The sequence below is a fragment of the Helicoverpa armigera genome, chromosome 26 (genome assembly GCF_030705265.1).
Source record: "Helicoverpa armigera isolate CAAS_96S chromosome 26, ASM3070526v1, whole genome shotgun sequence".
NCBI lineage: Eukaryota > Metazoa > Arthropoda > Insecta > Lepidoptera > Noctuidae > Helicoverpa > Helicoverpa armigera.
The window spans coordinates 2,972,544-2,992,466 of NC_087145.1; the positions used below are offsets into that span (position 1 = coordinate 2,972,544).

General features: G+C 34.8%; 1 protein-coding gene across 9 annotated transcripts in view; it reads left to right on the forward strand.

Moving 5' to 3' along the window:
- LOC110373911 (uncharacterized) overlaps positions 1–17,934 on the forward strand; it is a 79,897-nt gene extending 61,963 nt beyond the window's left edge. For 3 of the 9 annotated variants that reach the window (XM_021331375.3, XM_064041724.1, XM_049849438.2), the window contains 18 exons: positions 7,412–7,496; positions 7,864–7,990; positions 8,132–8,272; positions 9,728–9,929; positions 10,042–10,264; positions 10,529–10,664; positions 10,867–11,009; positions 11,124–11,781; positions 11,870–12,389; positions 12,522–12,871; positions 13,180–13,302; positions 13,403–13,551; positions 13,683–13,808; positions 14,054–14,173; positions 14,289–14,384; positions 14,544–14,647; positions 14,940–15,089; positions 15,279–17,934. In XM_021331375.3, the coding sequence (XP_021187050.3) occupies positions 7,412–7,496; positions 7,864–7,990; positions 8,132–8,272; positions 9,728–9,929; positions 10,042–10,264; positions 10,529–10,664; positions 10,867–11,009; positions 11,124–11,781; positions 11,870–12,389; positions 12,522–12,871; positions 13,180–13,302; positions 13,403–13,551; positions 13,683–13,808; positions 14,054–14,173; positions 14,289–14,384; positions 14,544–14,647; positions 14,940–15,089; positions 15,279–15,436 (3,611 nt within the window). In that variant the 3' untranslated portion in view covers positions 15,437–17,934. The remainder of the gene's footprint in view (positions 1–7,411; positions 7,497–7,863; positions 7,991–8,131; positions 8,273–9,727; positions 9,930–10,041; positions 10,265–10,528; positions 10,665–10,866; positions 11,010–11,123; positions 11,782–11,869; positions 12,390–12,521; positions 12,872–13,179; positions 13,303–13,402; positions 13,552–13,682; positions 13,809–14,053; positions 14,174–14,288; positions 14,385–14,543; positions 14,648–14,939; positions 15,090–15,278) is intronic. The other 6 variants (XM_021331380.3, XM_021331381.3, XM_021331382.3 and 3 more) reach the window with 6 other exon arrangements.
- The last annotated feature ends 1,989 nt before the right edge of the window (positions 17,935–19,923 follow it).

Consider the following 19,923-nt stretch of genomic DNA (forward strand, 5'->3'; position numbering starts at 1 on the left):
GCAGATTTTTAACATTAGTTGAAAAGTTAAAATTATTAAAGTCTGGACTATTATTGAGAGAATTCTTGTTTCTTGTTGAAGATAAATTGTTTGTTTAAGAGCCGAAGTATCTTGTCTCAATATTATGATTTATCAAGATTCCGCTTTCATCTATTTCGTATGAATTTTCAGTAAGATATAGTGAGACGTTTAATTGCAGTGGTAACGCGTTTTCGTATTTCTACGAATAATTTATAGCGTTAAAGTTGTCAGCAGTAGTTAGTTTATGTCGGACAGTAATTATTAAATTATTATTAGTTAATAGTAACTAATTATTTATTAGTGTTTAAAATACGTTTATGTTAACAGTTTGTAATATTCGCGAGTCTGTTAATGATTTCAGAAATGGCAAGTTTCCTATTAATGACGTTATTGTTAAAGTATTGGTACAAGTAGATTTTAATATAAAAGAAGATATTAAAAATGAAGGAAAGCTCAAAGAAGTAAATACAAACGATATGAACACAAACACAGAACATTCTAAACGATACAATAACTCAAGATCGAACCGAAACAAAATTTCCAAAAGATTTATTACAATCTTGATATTTTAAATCGATAATGAGATCCATAAACTAAAGATAATACATACGAGTACCTACACGAAGCCTTCAATATCACCTGCTCGGAAACAAAAAGAATCGATTCGGAATACGAGCAAAAAGTATCGATTATCGCCGCATTAATCCATATAATCGATCGGAGCTTGGCTCTCGTCTATCCATCATGATGTTGCCTCTTGTTTTACTTTTAATTCCTTTTTTCTTTCAATTAGTGCCTTTTATAGTAGTTAGGGAGGCCACCTTGTGGACAATAATTGTCAATGTTTACTCAGACAGTAGCATTGGTATTCGCGGCTTCGACTGGAAGTTTCGAAATTGCTATATCTACAATTGTAATGGCATCAATATCTCTATTTATGGATGCAGTTTTTTCTTTTTCTATGTAATGTGTAGGTTTTATAACGGTTTTAATTAACACTTTTTTAGTTTTCATGTACGTCTGAAAAGTGGTAACGAATTTACTAGCAGTCATAAACTAATATTTTCTTATGATATTATCGACGTTTTAGAGAGAAAACATCGTAAGTGTAAAACATCAAATTTTGCAGAAGGAAGAGTAAGATATGCTTTACAGCATTCTCTTCCTATAAATGCAATATTTTAAGCAAAAATCCGAGGTTTTCACTCAAAAACGATAAAAAAATAATATTTAACTGAGTCAAGATTTTAAAGAAAACTCAACTTTAGTCTTTACTTTCTTTAAATATCGTGTGACTACATCAATCGTGACATTTAGCACCACAAAAATATTCGATTCGCAAGCCAATCACCTATTTTGTATTGTAAACCACGCCCCAAAGCTTAGATCAGTCGGCAGTTGGGAAAATCGAACGTGCTGTGCGCATGCGACGTTTTATGTGTTTCGTTTCCTTCTTTGTTTGTGATGTAATGTTGGTACTGTTTTCTACCTTCCTGTGGGATTGTTTTCATTGATTTTCTTTTGTAAATCAATAGCGTTTGCCCAGACCAGGATAGAATATAGCCTATGTTCTTCGGGAATAGTGTAGTTTCCCAACACTGAAAATATGTTTCAAATCGATTCAGTAGTTTCAGATCCTTAAGGTACAAACAAACATAAAAATGTCTGAACTTTATTACATTAGTTTAAAAATAATCTCTAAAACCAAGATTTATAGACTACGAACCAAAAAATCTTCGTCGATACTTTCTCAAAACAAAAAACTCTGCTCTAATTGACTGCTCGTATAAAACAAAAAACAAAACTTTAAACCATCAAGTGAGACAGAGTAAACAGAACAAAAGCAAACAAGATCATGCGGAATCATTTACTCCAATCAGCGCGTGCGCAGAACGACGGCGATGGCCGAACAAAGACGAAGATCGACGAGCAAGGCATGGTGTGTGATAGCAATGCTCTTGCTATCGACATAGACATTGTTAGACATTGAACACTAAGATTTAGCAAACAAAACACTGATGAAAAACAAAAGAATGGTGAAGAATCTGAAAGCATTGCAGTTAGCAATAAAGTTTCATTTACAGTACATACGGAAGTTCAATGCAATGACACTGCATATGATAGTACATCAAACACACAATCCATGAACAGATTTAATAGAAGATAATGCATATCACTGCCATATCTAACTATAAACAAATCGGCTTGGAACAAAATGTGTACGTCATTCGACGTTACAGAGCACATAAAATTGCCATCAACAAACGTAATATGTACAAGTGATCGCCGGCGCAACATATCTAGATCCCTTATCGATCGATGGATCCCGATTTGATCTACGCATGCGTACGTTCATAATTATCTCGGCTCTTTCATCCGCCGACCAAAGTTACGATCGCCTGCCCCGTGTAAACGTCTGAAATCATATTGGCAAGTAATTAATGATCATTACTAACTTTAATATGGACAATTAACTACACAGTACACAATACACAGCAATTATAACTTAACTGATGGTCTTAATAAGACGATTCTTAGATCGAGTTACAGATTTCACCGCTAGCATTAGTTTTTTGATTGACAACTTGACTTTTGTGGAGATTAGAAAAAGTGGTCCTAAGATTGAACCTTGGGAGGCCCCGACTTTAATTTGGGCTATCAACTAAACATATCTTAAGGAAAATGCTTGTTTAAACTGTAACACGAAAATCACAATAACATCGACGACAAAAGTATTTCGAGATCCAGAACAATAAGTAAAAAATATATTATCGTTACAGGAAAATGTTCAAACGAATGTCTAATGTACCCACCACCACAATAAGAACAGATCCTTGTTAAAATAAAACTAGATACGTTGGCCTTATCTGAACATCTTGGAACGAAATATTTTAATAAAAAGTACTTACGATACGACAAACATTGTTCAGGCTTATAAATCACTTCTCACCCAATTTACGATCATAATTCTTGGACACAAAGGTCGAAGTTGGCTACAAAAGATGATTCGAACAGAATACTCAAATTGGTCATCAATTGACGTAACGCTCCAAGGAATGATATGATTCATCTCGTTTCTGTACAAATTGGGATGTGAGATTCATATTTTTATTCAATTAGATACGCGAGAACTTCCATACATGTCTTGTATTCAATAACATTCTCTATTTGACGATCATACGTAAGTATTTCATCCTCTGTTTTTGTGGCCGTTAATATTTTAAGTCACAAAACAAGTCTTCGACATCATAACTTGTTAATAAGCTTAAGAATTCTAAGTAGATACTTATACATAGATGATCTCGTGTATGTCAATAGTCTGATCTTTGTCCGTACGTACACCCATCGCCCCGCCTCATTACCTCCTATACGATACAGCCTCACTTTAATGTACTATCACATTGACCGCTCCGTCCAACTTAACTTGATCTCCGGTTTCAATAAAAACATTAATAAAGTAATCAACATTACATATCAGGTTAAACTGGACATGCATTACCAAAGATGTTTTGAATTTGCAGTCTTACAATACAACTTTTTCCTTATACGATTGTAATAAAGTTGAAGTTCAAGCAGCAGTAACTGTAAAGCTGCAAATAGATGCAAACACACGTGAATTGGTGTGTGTAGTAACCGCATTTACATTTTAGACATACTTGCAGAGAGTAAATGTCAATTTAGATGGAAGACGGGTACTGATGCAAGAAATTGATGCAGTTATTGAACTCTTGCACGATGATCTGATTGTCGATGTGAAGACAATGGAATAATTAATGAGAGATATCAAATGCCTTTTTGAAAGTATCCGTTTTTAATTTGTTAAATGATTGAACGGTATTGACGGAAAAGTTGTTTTGCAAGTAGATTGATTACATGTTCAAAGGTTACGATTATAGATTGTTCGAAACTCGAAACAAGTAGCGCTTGACAGCGTAGCAAAAAACGTGAACAGTTATGATTAGAATGTAGCTACAACTTTTGTAAATGTTAAAAGATCAAAACTGTCTATCAAAAAATATGTTAAGTGATTCTAGGAATCGTTCTTAAAACCCAAAATCGATCGATCTAAAACATTCCAAATCAATGATTCTAAAAACAACGCTCTCAAATCGGCCACACGGACACAAATCCGTTTATCTAAATCTTAAGTGACATTTTAATTTCAATTAGTCATAGAACTGTAAATGGTGACCAAAAATGTAGTACGCACTGACATTTATTCGTTTTCCACTTAACTAAATGCCAGGGTAGGATTATGTGGATCCCAGGCATGCTTGGGTCACAGCTGTCTCAGGAAATTTAAACATTATTGATTGTGCTCACGTAGCTGTGTAAATTTTTGCATCAGGCTCAAGATAAACAGACAAAATATCCGTTTCGGGAGACGTAAATTATAAATTATCATAGCATTAATTAGTAGGTATGAAGTTAAATACGGTTGGACTGGAGGCGTCAAAACTATACATCAACACATGCCAAGTTCGCGAACCACAACTTATCTAGAAAGGTTTCTTTATAAGGCTACTGCAGAATATTACTGCTGCTTCGAAATGAACAATGCAAATTACTTTAATAGTTTCATAAGATAAAGCAAGCAATGTGTTTCGCTCATCCGTCGGAACTCAAGAATCGTGTGAATTATATCGATTTCGTTGTTTATTTTTTGCCAGTTCAGATCTTGGTTTTTGTTTATTTTTTACGTCTATAGTCATGATTATTTCTAGAGCTGCGCGTTGATCCGTATAGTCATTATGTACATTTGTATCCACTTTGTCTGTTTATTTAACATCCTGATATGCAAAAAAATGGATCTAGATACACTAAAGCGAATCAATTTTGTGGATCGCTTGAGAATTTATGGTACTGATTTATTATTTTTTAGATGACTTTGTATTTTGTTTTCAACGGACGGTGAGACATGCTTTGATGGTCTCCGATGGGTATTTCTGAATCTAACTTAGAACACAGTTTTTTAGTCTTGAATGTATTGTTACTTAGCTTTATCTTTTACTTTACTGGAGTTGTTATAAGAACCAACGATGATGCACCCATCTATAATTGAATTGACCTCTTCAGCATTCAGTTGTCAACGACAATCAAATTCAAAGGAAGTCCACACCCAATTTCCTTGGAATCATAAATCCCAGTACTAAGAACTTTCGATCGCTCGTGGTTCCGTTGGGCGAGTTCAAAAACCCATTATGTAGAACATTATGGGGATCCATTGTTTCGGCTGAATGAACCAGTACAATATCTTACGAAATTTCCTAAAAAACCTACCACCGTATTATGGATGTTTATTATGACGGTACTTATCTGATTTGGACACCCATTGTCTTTTTGGATCCATTGGTATTTGAATTTTGAGGCGCCTCGTATATTTTTAAATTCCGGTTATAACACATTTGATGTGAGCATGTTAATTAGCCTGTATGGAGTCTACCACACCCAAAAACGTAATATGTGGCTCAAATTATAAGAATATTGTAAAAAAAGTAATGATAGGTTAGCGTTCTCATGCTATTTTCGCATTACTACAATCTTCCTTAAGTTGAAACTTAGTTGTAACTTGTAACTCGACGATAGATTCATCTTTTTATAGCGAAGTTTTATTTGCATAAAATCAACTTAACGGGACATCGCTTCTTATCTACTTCAATAGTTTTTATGACTTGTTCAAGTTGCTTTTCTTGAGTGCTATGTTATATTATTTATGTTAAGTTTACTACCGATGAAATATTCTCAAGTTTTGATCTTAATATCATTTCTATACATTATATCTGCTCCAGTTTTTTATTGCAAGTTCGTGTTAGAAGTTACATTTTTCTTTTTCTTAATAACCGTAGCATAATTTACTCTTTTAGTTAACTCTTATTTGGTTCTAATCTTATCTATAATCTCCATAAATTAGAGGCAATAAACACGAAGTACTGTCGATATACAATTGTTTTTCTATATTCGCACTATCGCCAACGAGTCGTGAGCTATTAACTCCGTTATCCAATCTATTAGGGCTGCTATACGAATTTTACTTTCAAACTTTATCTTTTATACTTCATAGTGACATTTACTAACAAATTCAGCATCCGTTTCACCATTGACAATACAATTTTCATTTAAAACTAATTCAGTATCATTATCACTTCTATAAACTACAGAAACTCATGCAAACTTTCATCTTTTATCTACAAGTGTCGCATGTTTCGCCAACCCTACAATAGGATCAAGTATACCCTCATTCATTAATAATAACCTGCTCTCTCTAAAACCCTGTCCGTTACAATCACGATTCATGCACGTCTTATGTAACACACAAATTATCTAGCTACATGTTAACATCTATTGTGTTGTGAGCTCTAATCTACATAAGTATAGGTATTAATTCGTCTTTCAAAAACGATTTTGTAAAAAAAACGACGGGATTTCGACATCGTTCGTCTAAGGTTTAATTCTCTTTAAAACTTTACACGCAAGTTTTCAATACAATACTTAAGTTTTGTAATGATGAGTACTCAAGTGATTCTTTTGATTTACAAAGAGAGACAATGTACCTTTTTGATTGTATGCTTGCTATACATACAAGGAACTGTTTCTTGAGTACAACTGATTCATTAATATACAGTATAAAAGTAGAATATCAAAATTTTCAACGTTTTTAATATTCTATGCATCAGTACTGTTACACCTCCTTTAATTTCGAAAAAGATTTAGTTTAAATCATTTATGAAATCAAATCGAGACCAGCCGACAATATATATTTTATTTGCAAAATAGCGAACTCATTTATCAAGCGCACTAAACCTAATCTTAGCCGTAACATCAATAAGTAACGCTTCAATTTCCCAAATAAAATATTTCAACGTGTTAAACATTTGATTCTCGATCCACACACTCGTTTCTATTTAAAAGATAACATCTTTGGTCTTGTAAAAAAACGAATCGATACACAAAAACAGTTTCGTGCACCAGTGTACATAGACGGAGAGTCAACGATCACTCACAATGGGCCGCTCCGCAGTGACTAGGAGAAAACATTGATTAATTACCATAATAATTTATTTGATACTCCAAAACTTGATACGGGGAGGGGCCGCTTACACAACCCGCCCGACGTTTAAGTTGTTTTTGAACTAAAAACTTCTAACTATCAAGCAAGTAACGCAAACGCGGACGAAAACGAACCTAAAGACTCGCTAGTTTTAAAATATGATGAAAACACTACATTGTTCGTTTGAATATGATGCATGGAGGTGATTTGGCTGTTCCAAACAAAAGAATAAGTTTGACGGAAAAGGAATGGATGAATGTATCGTTAGTTATGATTGTTTCGATATGTATTAGCATAATATAGTTTTTTGTTTGTATCAATGTGTTCTTCGTTTTTGTTCAGGTCTGCTCTCAGCGTTGAATCACTTGGATCAGGCACGGAAGAACTCTTTGCAAACTACGGTCGACTACTCCAGATATGTTAAGAGGTATAGCTACTGAAATATTATTTATATAATTTAGCTGTCACTTTTTATAGTGTACAGTCTTGCGTGAATTTTTCTCGTGATCACTTTTAAATTATTAAATTGTTATCAGAAGTCATGATGACGTGATGTGAAGTTTTTTTGCTTCAATACACATGGATATTAATTTGCGTAATAATTTTAATAAGTTTTGTTAGATTGAGCTTGTTTCTGTACTGAGCTTGGATGGTAACAGCGAGTTTAATGACTAATGAGAGGCGGAACAAAAAATGAATGATTAGATACTTTGTCATGATACAGAAATATTATTAATTAGATGGAATTGGTTCTGAGAAATTCGTCAAAGCTAACTACTTTAATTCTAAAACAGGTACAGCTCGACTCTGGAATGCGGTTCCTCATACTGCAAGGACCTGGGCTACCGGGAGCATTTCCACTGCATGGACTGCACAGCCAGAGTCTTCTGCAAGAAAGAAGAGATGATCAGACACTTCAAGGTAAGTCTTCAGGACATTCACGTCAGTTTTGGATACCACATTTGCCTTTTAGACCTCTAAAATTTAAATCACAAGTGGTACTCTATCGACATTTCTACTTCGTAATTCCTTCGGCTGCTAACAAATGTCTTTCTTCCTCAGTGGCACAAGAAACGCGATGAGTCCTTGGCCCATGGCTTTATGAGGTACTCTCCCCTGGACGACTGCTCTGAAAGATTCACTGACTGCCCTCACAACCGCAGCCAAACACACTACCACTGTATTCAGGATGGCTGTGATAAGGTAAGCGTCTTCATCATCATGTATTCTATCATTATCATCATCATCAATTTTATCTATTTTATCATCGTTGTGACCATTCGCATTTACCTTAGCTTTTATATCTATATAAATTAGAACTCTTATGTCGTCAGCGGTATTCGAGTCATCAAAACAATTTAAAGTGATTAATTTCTCGCTAATGTAGTTCATTATGTAATTGTATGGTGAGTGTGTAGGCAAATTATTTTCATCAATTACACCATTTATTTAAAAAAATCCTCATCCAAGGCATTCTTTGCAAAACTATTGCAGATGTCATTTTAAATCTTGCTATTAAAAGCTCTACAAACATTCGGATGATCACAATATGATGATATTAGCACAAAGCCAGGATGCTGCTCTTCCTCCCGATATAATCGCTCAGTTGTTTCTTAGTGTACGCACCGGAAATAACGTGCTGATCTATTTTACACTTATCGATTTTGTAATGGTATTTATTGTTAGCAGTTGGCAAGTTAGTTTTATTTTGTAACTTCATCGCTAGATACTTCAAGTCTGTCTTTCTTCTTCAAGTTTGTCTTTCGTCCAGAGTTTAAATCTTGCCCTAACTCAGTTTTACATAATTCAGACGATCAGGGAAATGTTAAGTTAACCTGAACAAGTCAATATTCTTCATGATGTACCTTGATAAAACTTTAAGCTCTTCATGCAAGCGTACAATGAACCCTCAGCGCCATCTATGCGGTCCAAGACGAACTACAAAGCCCTCTGTCTAGTTTACTTACGCAGAAACATGAAGCTTTTTCTCTATGATAAAAAGCTTTAGGTACTTATTTAAAGTTTACTTAACCATAACTTAATAGTTTTTATTCGTTCGGTTTCTTTGAAACCGCTCATCAATAATTATTTAACCCCACCCAAGTGTGTATTTCATTAAGTCATTTGTCATAAATTAGTTATTTTGCTCATATTGCGTTGATGCTTTTACTAATCAATTCTGGTAGCTATCTAATTAATCACCAACATGTAACTTAGATCTTTTTCATAGTTTTATCAATCCCTACTCAAACCAGCTACTCATGCGTGACAATTGAGTTCCGTGCTACGTACCTCACTTTTTGTCTTATCGAGAACTTTAACGTAATTAGTGAAACAACAGCCAATTAGCAATTCTCAGAATTTGTTGCATAATAAAATATAATATGTCTTAAAAAACTTGATGAGCATCGCATAGAAATAAGCTTCACAAAGCTCTGCTAATAACAATAACAACTTTAATTAAGCCTGTTAATGCAGAATTTTGTTCCAATTCCTAGTATCTTGGTCCTATCATTTCTTAAATCGTACGTGCGTGAATAACATGACCTTTATTAGATTTTTGATCCGCATTTCTAAGATATAAAAACAGACACAAACTACTGAGAATCTTAATTAAAATACAGAGAAAAATAACTTATACATTTTGCTTTTTCGCAGGTGTACATATCAACTTCAGATGTCCAAATGCACGCCAATTATCATAGGAAGGACTCTGCGATCCTTCAGGAAGGGTTCCAAAGGTTCAGGGCTACCGAGAGCTGTGCTGCTCCTCATTGTGTCTTCGCTGGTCAGAGGACCACCCACTTCCATTGCAGAAGACCTGGATGCACTTATACCTTTAAGAATAAGGCTGATATGGGTAAGTACAACTAAAATTACAGCTGCCAAAATAAATACTATGACTATTTTGGTCCTACAAAAGGCACTTTCAGCTATAAAGTTAATCAAACAAATCTTCCAATTTTTCACAGAAAAACACAAAACCTACCACATAAAAGATGAGGCTTTATCCAAGGATGGCTTCAAGAAGTATATGAAGAACGAAGCCTGTCCCTACCGGGACTGTCGGTTTAGCAAGACTTGCAACCACATCCACTGCATCAGACCTCATTGCAACTACGTGCTGCACTCGAGCAGCCAGATCTTCACTCATAAGAGGAAGCATGAGAGGAAAGAACAGGAAATGAGCTTCGGGTAAGTTATCATGCGTCTAGAGATCATATTTCTCATTTGATAGATTAGGATAAAAAATGCTATCCGCAAGTTTAAGGAAAACTGGTTATAAAGAAATAACCACCAATTAAACGGCAATAAACCGCAAAATGATTTGAACCACTCTTCATTGATAATTCCAAACACGTATTTTACCAATGACATACTAGCAGCTACTGTTGACTCACACTCTTAAATTGATACACGTATTAGGAATATCATTACTAATTTAAATATTTTCAACAGGCTTCCAACATCCGTGATTCAGAATGCTCTGATGCAGCAAGGGGCGGACCTAAGCATGTACTCTCCTGGTGGAAATCTCCACGTGGATGACGATATGTCCAATCCAATGATGGATTCTGACTACCCGCATCCATTCGTAAGTAGCAATTTTACACTTAGTCATGATAATGAAGTTATTATTGTTAGGGATGACGTGGCAAGAATCTAATTGAGAGATTTTATGCCACTCGAGAGTTAATAGAGACATTCAATGAGAGCAAGCGAGATATTATTAATAAAATATGTGACTGTTCTTAAAATTCTGAATCATTTATGAAGAATTGTTGGTATTATTACAGAATCCAGCGTTAGTTGAAGAAGTGACAAGGAAGTATATAGAAACTTTCAATGGCGGTAAAGAGGCTGAAGATAAATGCAACAAATGCAGCGCTTTTAACAAGCATTACCATTGCTTGGCTGATGGCTGCAAGATGGCTCATAGGTAAGCATACAATACTAGATCATAATAATACCATTTCTCTTTTAGTTACACATCTCAATGCAGATGTATTGAATGCCCATGGCTTTATATAACTCATTTTATTTTATTTTTCAGCTGTCACACTACCATGGTAAAGCATGTTATGGAACATGAGCAACAGAACCAAGTGACTGAAGCGTACTTCGTGACGTATACCCGTCACAACCCCTGCAGTAACTCAGCGTGCCAACACATCAGGGACATCACACATTACCACTGCACCTGGGAGAACTGTGGAGCGGTCATCCTTTCATCCGAAGACCAACCCTTCAGACGTCTTGAACATCACCGCCAGCACGCAATTCTGAGTCCTATGTCTCCGAACTTAGCGTCGAGATTTGCGCCCAACTTTACACCACAATTGTCAGCTCAGTTGCATCCGAATATGGCAGCGCAACTCGGTCAAGTACCAAGTTTGCCAAACCTTCCGCCAAACTTGGCTCAGCTGGCTCAAATGGCACCAAGCTTGTCTTCACAATTAACACCGAATTTACAAGCTCAATTAAACTTGGGACCAAGTCCAGGGGTAGTACCACAACAGGTCAATCCTTCAAGCTCATTGGATGAAATGTTTAGCAGAAAACGAGGAAGACCGCCAAAGAACAGAGTTGTAGAAGTATGGACTGATAATATCACTCCTCAAGCCATATTTACGTCGTTTAAGTTACCGAAAAGTAACCAGTTACCACCGGTTATACCTTCTCCGGTTATACCTACAATTGAGGAATTCCCTGTAAGTATAACAACCTTAGCATTTTAGATACAGATTTTTTATACATGTACCTGATTTCCATTATTTATTATTTTCTTTTGTTTCACAGCGCATCAAATTCCAACACTTCGAAGTGTTCACTAGCCCCGATACTTGTACTTCCTCCTACCCAAGCTGTCAACTTCGCATGACACGGCTGCATCTCCACTGCTTCAACTGCAGCTTCTCTGGAGAAACCCACATCATTATGGAAACCCACATGAGAGAGGTCCATGGAGTCAGTCCCCTTCTCGAAGGCTTTGACTATTTCGCGTCATTCGACCAATGTGGAGGCAAGAGTTGTTTAAAGAACCAACTAAGGTCTCACTTCCATTGCGCTCAGGGTAATAACTGCCCTGCAATTTTGACACAATACTCAGCATTGGCTACCCATAAGCATGGAAGGGGAACCCCAGTGATTAAGAGTGAGACAGAACAAGAGAAACAGTTTGAAGAAGCTAAAGACTATTCGCTGAAGGAAAGGGCTTCTGCAGACAGCGTCGGTTCTATGAAAGAACCAAATGAGTCTTTTACTCCTGCAAACTTCTCTATAAAGAGTGAGTTTGAAAGGGAACAGGACAGCGTGTCTGGTGAGTGTCCTTCTTTGCAATTTAAAAGTGAAATAAATTCAAATATAACTTTAAAACATCCTTATATTTAAAATATCCTTACATAGGAAAATAATATTCCATTAACTAATCCTGAAATATTTTTTATTCCAGTAGTAAAAGCGACGGGAACCTTCTACCCATCATCTCATCTCCGCAGTAACACGTCATCACCTTCACCCAGAAGCATTTACGATGCCTCTCCATCCAAGGAGATGAAACCACGCATGGAGTACGACCAGAAGAAGGTCTTTGAACCTCCCAAGGGTTCAGGCCCAACGATCCCGCCTTCGTGCCATGACCAGACTTGTCCTCTGAACAAGAATTCGACAGGAATGAACCTGCATTATCACTGCCCTCATTGCAGCCAAGCTTATGTGGACTTGAAACTGCTTTTCAGTCATATGGTTAAGAAGCACAGCAATGCTATGGAGCCAGGACCTGTTGGATTGGCTGCTACTAAGGTGAGTAAAGTACAAGAATAAAATTAATGGTCGTAATTTGGTCGTAAAATTATGTTCATCGTCATTTTCCTACTCAGTCACAATTGCTTTTGTTTGTACAAAGTGGAAAATTTTGATTTTATCAAAAGGAAGTCTAATAGTCTTTTCGGAATGTTACAATCGATTAAATGGTACCTAGTATAGACTATTATGTACTCTAATACTCCATTGTTTGTCATGACGTCTCGTCACGTATTGTTAAAGATTTGGTATATCCTTATAATTGTTTTAAGTTTTCAATTCAACTAAGATTGTATTTTTGCGCACAGGAGACTTTGGAAAGGGAATATCCTGAGATCTCGATATTACCGTCAACTGCTTCATCATCATCTACCAGTCAGGCGCCTTCACCCAGCCACAGTCAGCCAAGACCACCAAATCCTGCTGATCAGGTAATTTTGAAGTTCTATTTATTCCGTATAAAGGTCCTTGTATATAACTTTAAGGGCACTTCAAATAATAAATCCTTTACTAACTCTATATTGTTTTTAGGTACAGGCAGTGCAAAGTCTTCTGCTTCAGCAGTATCTGGCAGGTGGCAGGAAGGGAAGTCTGCAGGAACAGTTGAAGATGCAGCAGCAGTACACTGCATCACTGGCTGGTCTACCTGGACTGGCACAAGTTGCATTATTCTCACAAGGGTAAGCATCTACATCATCATACTCATCATTTATATTGAACTCTCTTGTAACTTCAGGCAAGGATTCATCAGTTTAAACTTATCCAATCTCTTTACTTGTAAGATGCTTATCACCAAATTCTCTCTTTCCAGTGGATCACCATTCCCTCTGTACCCAACGATGCTGTACCCTCCGGAGTTGCTGTTGGAACAGAGTCTGCTTCAAGGTCACGGTCTACCACCAGGTCTTGATAAAGAGGCTGAAATGATCGCTAAGACGTGAGTAGAAATATTTTAATACTTTGATGATATATTTATACTCTTTTTTTAATTTGTAAACTTTAAGCACTTGTAAATAGGTCAATATGTTAAGGATCGCGTTTATAGCTCAAGCATTTTACAATTCAAATGAATACCATCCAAAGTAAATTATGAATACGAAAGTTGTTTCAAGCTTTTCGAGTATCTATTATATCTTTATCCTTGTCAATTAGCTCAATACTAACTTTGCATATCTTTGTCAGCAGGCGGACTCATACCACGCGTGGTCCTCACATGCGCGTCATGAAAGATGAGCCCATTCCTGAAGGATACCTTCGCTTCAGGTTCAATGAAGACTGTGCTTATCAGCATTGTGGATACAGGTAACTACATCTTTAGTGTTAACTTCACTGTCTTCATTTATTTCACTATTATCAAATTCTTCAGCTTCTTCGTTAGTAAAACGTTCGAAATTAAACCTTATGTCTATTGTTATAGGGAACATCAAACTCACTTCCACTGCACGAGAAAGGATTGTGGCTATTCCTTCTGCGATAAGACCAGATTTGTTCAACATACGGCCAGACACGAAAGGTGAGTTTTAATTTTATTGACAAGTACAGTAGTAATGTGTATTTAAGCTTTAAAATCAGTAATCTAATGATCAATGGAATTAATTCTATTACTCGTGAAAAACACAGCTTTGTAGAACATAAACTTTTAGATATTTATATTATGGTTTTATCTTTTCAGACTGGACACGCTTATGGGCGGCGACTTCCAGCAGTACCGTGCCAACGTGTACTGCAAACGACCAGAGTGCCCCCATGCTTCGACATTCGGTAATTATTCAGTTCGTACGTACATTAGTATACATATCAATTTTACATCCACCCCAAACCAACACATTAAAGAACCCATTTATGTTCTCAAGACCACTACAGTTTCTAAATTCTGTGTCAATTTTAAACTTAGCATTTATCACATTAATTGCATTACAAACAGACATCCAAATTACATTAATAGAGCGTCACATTCAAAACTCATTTCTCATCATTACCATCATCTTACTCATTCTCATCTTCAATATTTTTTTATATTTCTTTTTCACGATTTGCTTTACTAAATTGTACGTTTCTTTTGCCTAAGGAACAGGACAGAACAAGGCATCTCACTTCCACTGTCTGAAATGTGACTTCGTCTGCACTGATACCAACAAGGTGGTTGCTCATCGTCGTCAGCATCAGAAACTTGACTCCATACAGGCGGCTGGATTTGAAAAGTTCCCGCCAAGTAAAGGTAAGGATTCATTACTTGATTTGTAGTGTAGCATTTATAACCTACTGATCTCCTTATTTTAAACTAGTAATTTTTGTCATTGATTGCAAAATTACTTTCAATTATTCTTTCGTTTTCGATTGTCACGTTATTAATTAGGTTTTCTTCGTCTGTTCGTTCAAGTTTTTCATTTTTATTATTTTTTTACAGGTTGCGGCTACGAGCCCCAATGCATCCACAGCAAGAAGCAAACCCACTACCACTGCTTACAATGTGGCTTCGCTGTCCTCGGGCTTTCCCAGATGACGTCACACAAGTACAAACACCAGGAAGCGAACCTTGGACCGTCCACCAGTGGCACCAACTGAACGGACCTTCTCAAAAAGACTTCGTGTCAAAAAACATGGACATATAAATGTGAAAACGTGAAATTATAGTGACCCTATCCAGTCTTTTAAGACTACATATTTTTAAAAGTGCCTAGTATCTTAGGAAAATTCAAGGGTCTGCCTGACAATACACAAATTTTGATTAGACAAGTAGATGTGGCGATTTAGTGGCTGTACTATATTTGATGGAGCCATGAAGACTGCTATACATAAACATTGATGTTATAAGATTCCCTATACCTACAAAATTTATGAAAATTAGTAGTTTCCCTCAAACCTTGTGCCTTAGTCACAAACTGGATGTAACCTAGTGGCAAATATTTTTGTGCCAAAACCGAATTAGTTTAAAACTATTGTTGAATTTATTGGAACGATTTATGGATTGTGGAGGCGTATGTTTAGACTATTTTCCTAAAAATGTATGAACAAAAAATTGTGAATAACCCTTAGGTGCAGCTGCATGCATGTTTGTCTTGTTTTAGCAACATTTTTTGGTAAAAGCAACTGTAATCTGTCAAATTTTATAATCACTGGTGTATCCACAGTTAAGGTTCTGAAGACTGTTGCTAAAACACAAACAGATTTATATTTAAAAGTGTGTATTTCCTAAATCCTGACCAATTTAGTTGTTAGTTTATATAAAATATTTATATTTATTACTTCCCCATGAAAAAGACATTTTTACGAATAGTATTATTAAATGTAGAACTTCGTGAAATTATAAAAAAATATAAGGCAGAAAAAATTGGGTTAAGAACACCACTTTGTGCCTGGAGGGTAAAAGTCATGACAATATCATATTTTGAGATAATATCTGATAGAAAAATACTCATTTTTTATATGTATCAACTCATGCAATGGCCAAAACAACACCTCACTATCAGAAATTATCACAAAAAAAAACTAGTTTTACAATGAAAAAAATATATTTAATAAAAAAAAACATATTTAATAAAAAATGGTCAATTCTTTAACAAAATACAACTTGTAAATAAGATTAGATTATATATTAAAACATAATGTTAATAAAAATGTAATTGTTACAGAAATATTGGTAAAAAATTATTAATGTATGTATAAAAAAAAATCATTAGGCATTAGTGTACAGTAAAAAAAATTCAAGTGCTAATGTTTTGTGATTCATGAGGTAGCCATAAAATGCCATAAACTTTCATTTAAGTAATAATATTAATTGTTAAAACTCTTCGCTGCGATATTTCAAATTTTGAACAAAAAGTGAGTGAGAATATTTATGTGCGAGTGAGTGCTGATATTAAAAAAATGACATTTAATATCAACACTCATTCAGTTTGTACAGAGTTTGACATATCGCCGCGAGAATTTTAACACAGTTTTATTTCAGTATTAGAATTATATATTTTTGTCCTTCTAAAATACACCTTTTGCATTCCTGATATTTGATTCCTGGCATCCGTTTGAGCCATTTAGTTTTTAGAAAATGGTCGATTATCGATCATTTTTGTGACCAAAACTGTTTATAAACCCTATTCCTAGCATGTATCAGTATTTGTAGTTTAAGATCTGTTCAGTTGTTCCTATTGTGTCATTTTCTTTGAGCATAACTTTATTTTTAATTTATATTCTACTTTCATTATCAATCGTAAGACTATATCTTAGTAACTTCATCATCACCTGAGCAATGCATAAATATATTGCATTGATATTTTGTCTTACGATTGTTTTAAGGATAAAAGTATATTATTAAACAATTTTAAACATTGTAATGCAACTTGTTTGAATGAAGAAAGGAAATTCAATTTCACTGTAGGTACAATTCATTTTCATACTCATCTCCATCTATTTTTATTCAGAATAGGCCGTGCCATAAAAATAGTCGAATTAAGAAGTAACTTTAAAAGTTTTGGTCTAAACATCTATTTTCTAAGGCAGCTTAATAAAGAACCTCTTTAAAAATTAACACTGAATAAAATTATTTTGAAAAAATATATTAAATAAATTATAATTTTATTCAGTGTTTTTTTGTTAGAGATAGATTTTAAAATATAAATTGGCTCTACGAATCGGCATTAAACTCACTTATTTTTGTTGTTTGTTATCTAATTTTATTTTCTCTGTTTTTATTTTCACTTTCTTTAAGTTTTTCTCTCACAACATTTTTTATATAAAAAAAATATAATTTAATCACGTATTTATGTATTTTAGACTACGTAGCTTTAATTTTAGTATTCGTTAATTAAATTAAATGATTTTTCCCTACGAATACAGTATTTTGTCTACAACTACAAGTATTAATGTATGGAGTGTTTTAAAACCTTTTTTTACAAAAAAAAAATAGTAAACAGAATGTGTGGTACCAAAATTTTTTGAAAAAATAATGAATACACAATTTTGTAAGTAGTGTCCGAATATGATCAGTTTGTTTGATTGGTATGATATATAGTTTAGTATTGTTTACCTCATGAGTTCTAGGAATTAAACGAGAATATCCTTATAAACTGTGATTTTATTTATTTTTTTAAAGTTATCCCACGACTTTACTTACATACGACGGATTTCAAATATCCAGAAAAAATTATAATCTTACCATATTTAGGTATTTTTACCTTTTATTAATATGGACATATTCCATAAACACACATAATAACATTTACAGCTCACAGATTACATACACACGCACACACACACACATGTATATAAAAATAAAGCATTAGTGGCAAGTGGCAAAAAATGGGCAGGAAAAGCACTGGTACGCAACTGCATCTGGTTAGACTGGAAGCCGAACCCAGCATAGTTGGGAAAAGGCTCTGGAGATGATGATGGCAGAAAAGATGGCCGATACGGCAAAAAAATCGCGAGTCCACGAGGCGAAAAACAGTGGACGTCTTTCTACTGAAACGACGATTCCATTATTATGTTCAAAAAGTAACAAAATGAATATTGTACAATTTTACTAAACAAAGCAGCAAACTGATGCCTGTATAAAGCTAATAATAAATTAACTGGTACACTTTACGTGTGGGATGTATTGGCATTAAGCGTAACCATTAACTCTATTAACGTGTTACCATTTATTGCTCACTGAATAGACTTTAAATGGGAAACGGTTTCAGCGGAATTTAATTAGGAGAATTACTCATTTAGAGAGTAAAATCATTCAGTCTGGTGCAGATTTAGTGGCTTAGTAACAACACTGTCAGTAGGTAATATGTTTTCAGTTTTCGAAAAAAGTGCTTAGTAAGTATGTCGATAGCGAAGTGATTAGGTTTTTTGCCGTGGTTTCACCCGCGTCCTGTAAAAACCACTCCGCACCCGAGCCAAAAGTAATCTACCACACCTACATATTTATAGTACCTACTTACACGTGTCCTAAACTAAATTACCAAGAGACTGAAAACTTGCTTACCTTTACCATATAATCATACACATCATCATCATACAATCATACACATACATATTACACCACACATGTACTATATATGTATATATCTTCACAATTACACCAACACACCTCACACATCACATACCAAACACTACATCTGCATGCATTTTTAAAATTTTGTATAAAAATAGAAAATAATAATAATTTCTCTCATTGTAAATCAATAAAGCAATGACATGATCAGAGCAGTGACACACAAAAGTTAATTAATTATGTTTGAGACTTGTACTGAACAAAACTATCTCCTGAGATACAGGCTATACCTAGTTCAGGGTATAATGTGTAACGTTTGTGGCATATGAACCACCATAAATATTGTGAAATTATGTGTTACTATACTATCATATTACTTGTATCCTTGTGGTGAGAATTATTTTTTTTTTCCTTTCTCGGGATTTGTAGGTATTATCTGTGTACCAAATTTTATTTAGATCGGGTCAGCAGTTTTGGCGTAAAACGCGACAAACTAACTGCAGTTATTTTCGTATTTATAATATTAGTAGGTAAGGAAATTGATTGCCGTTCACAAGTACCGTCGTTCGTCCGTCCGCTTTTAATTTTTTTAAAAATACTTACAAACTAAAAAACGCATATCATTATAATATTAGTAAGTAGGATAAAATATCAGTTAGGAAGATATACATAGTCAAAGTCTTCTTTGTAAAACAACTACTTCAAAGGAAATGCATCGCTTTACAGCGCTTTGCGTCATTCAAGACAATGTCTGTGTTTTTATTCTTTTCTATTATATTATTCTTCTTTGGAAAGCAAGCTTTGAGGAATAAATCTTCATAAAACGATGTGTAGGTATGTTACTGGAAAACTCCGCTTCGGCTTTAAGTTCTAAGTAAAGAAAGTGCGAATTTACCAAAACATGATGACTTACTGTTACAGCCTTTTTATCGTCCCACTGCTGGGCACAGGCCTCCTCTCACACAGAGAAGGATTGAGCATCAATCACAACGCTTGTGGGTTGGTGATTTCAGACTATAGAGCAGGTCTCCTCAAGATGTTTTCCTTCACCTTTTTAAAAGTAAAGTACATA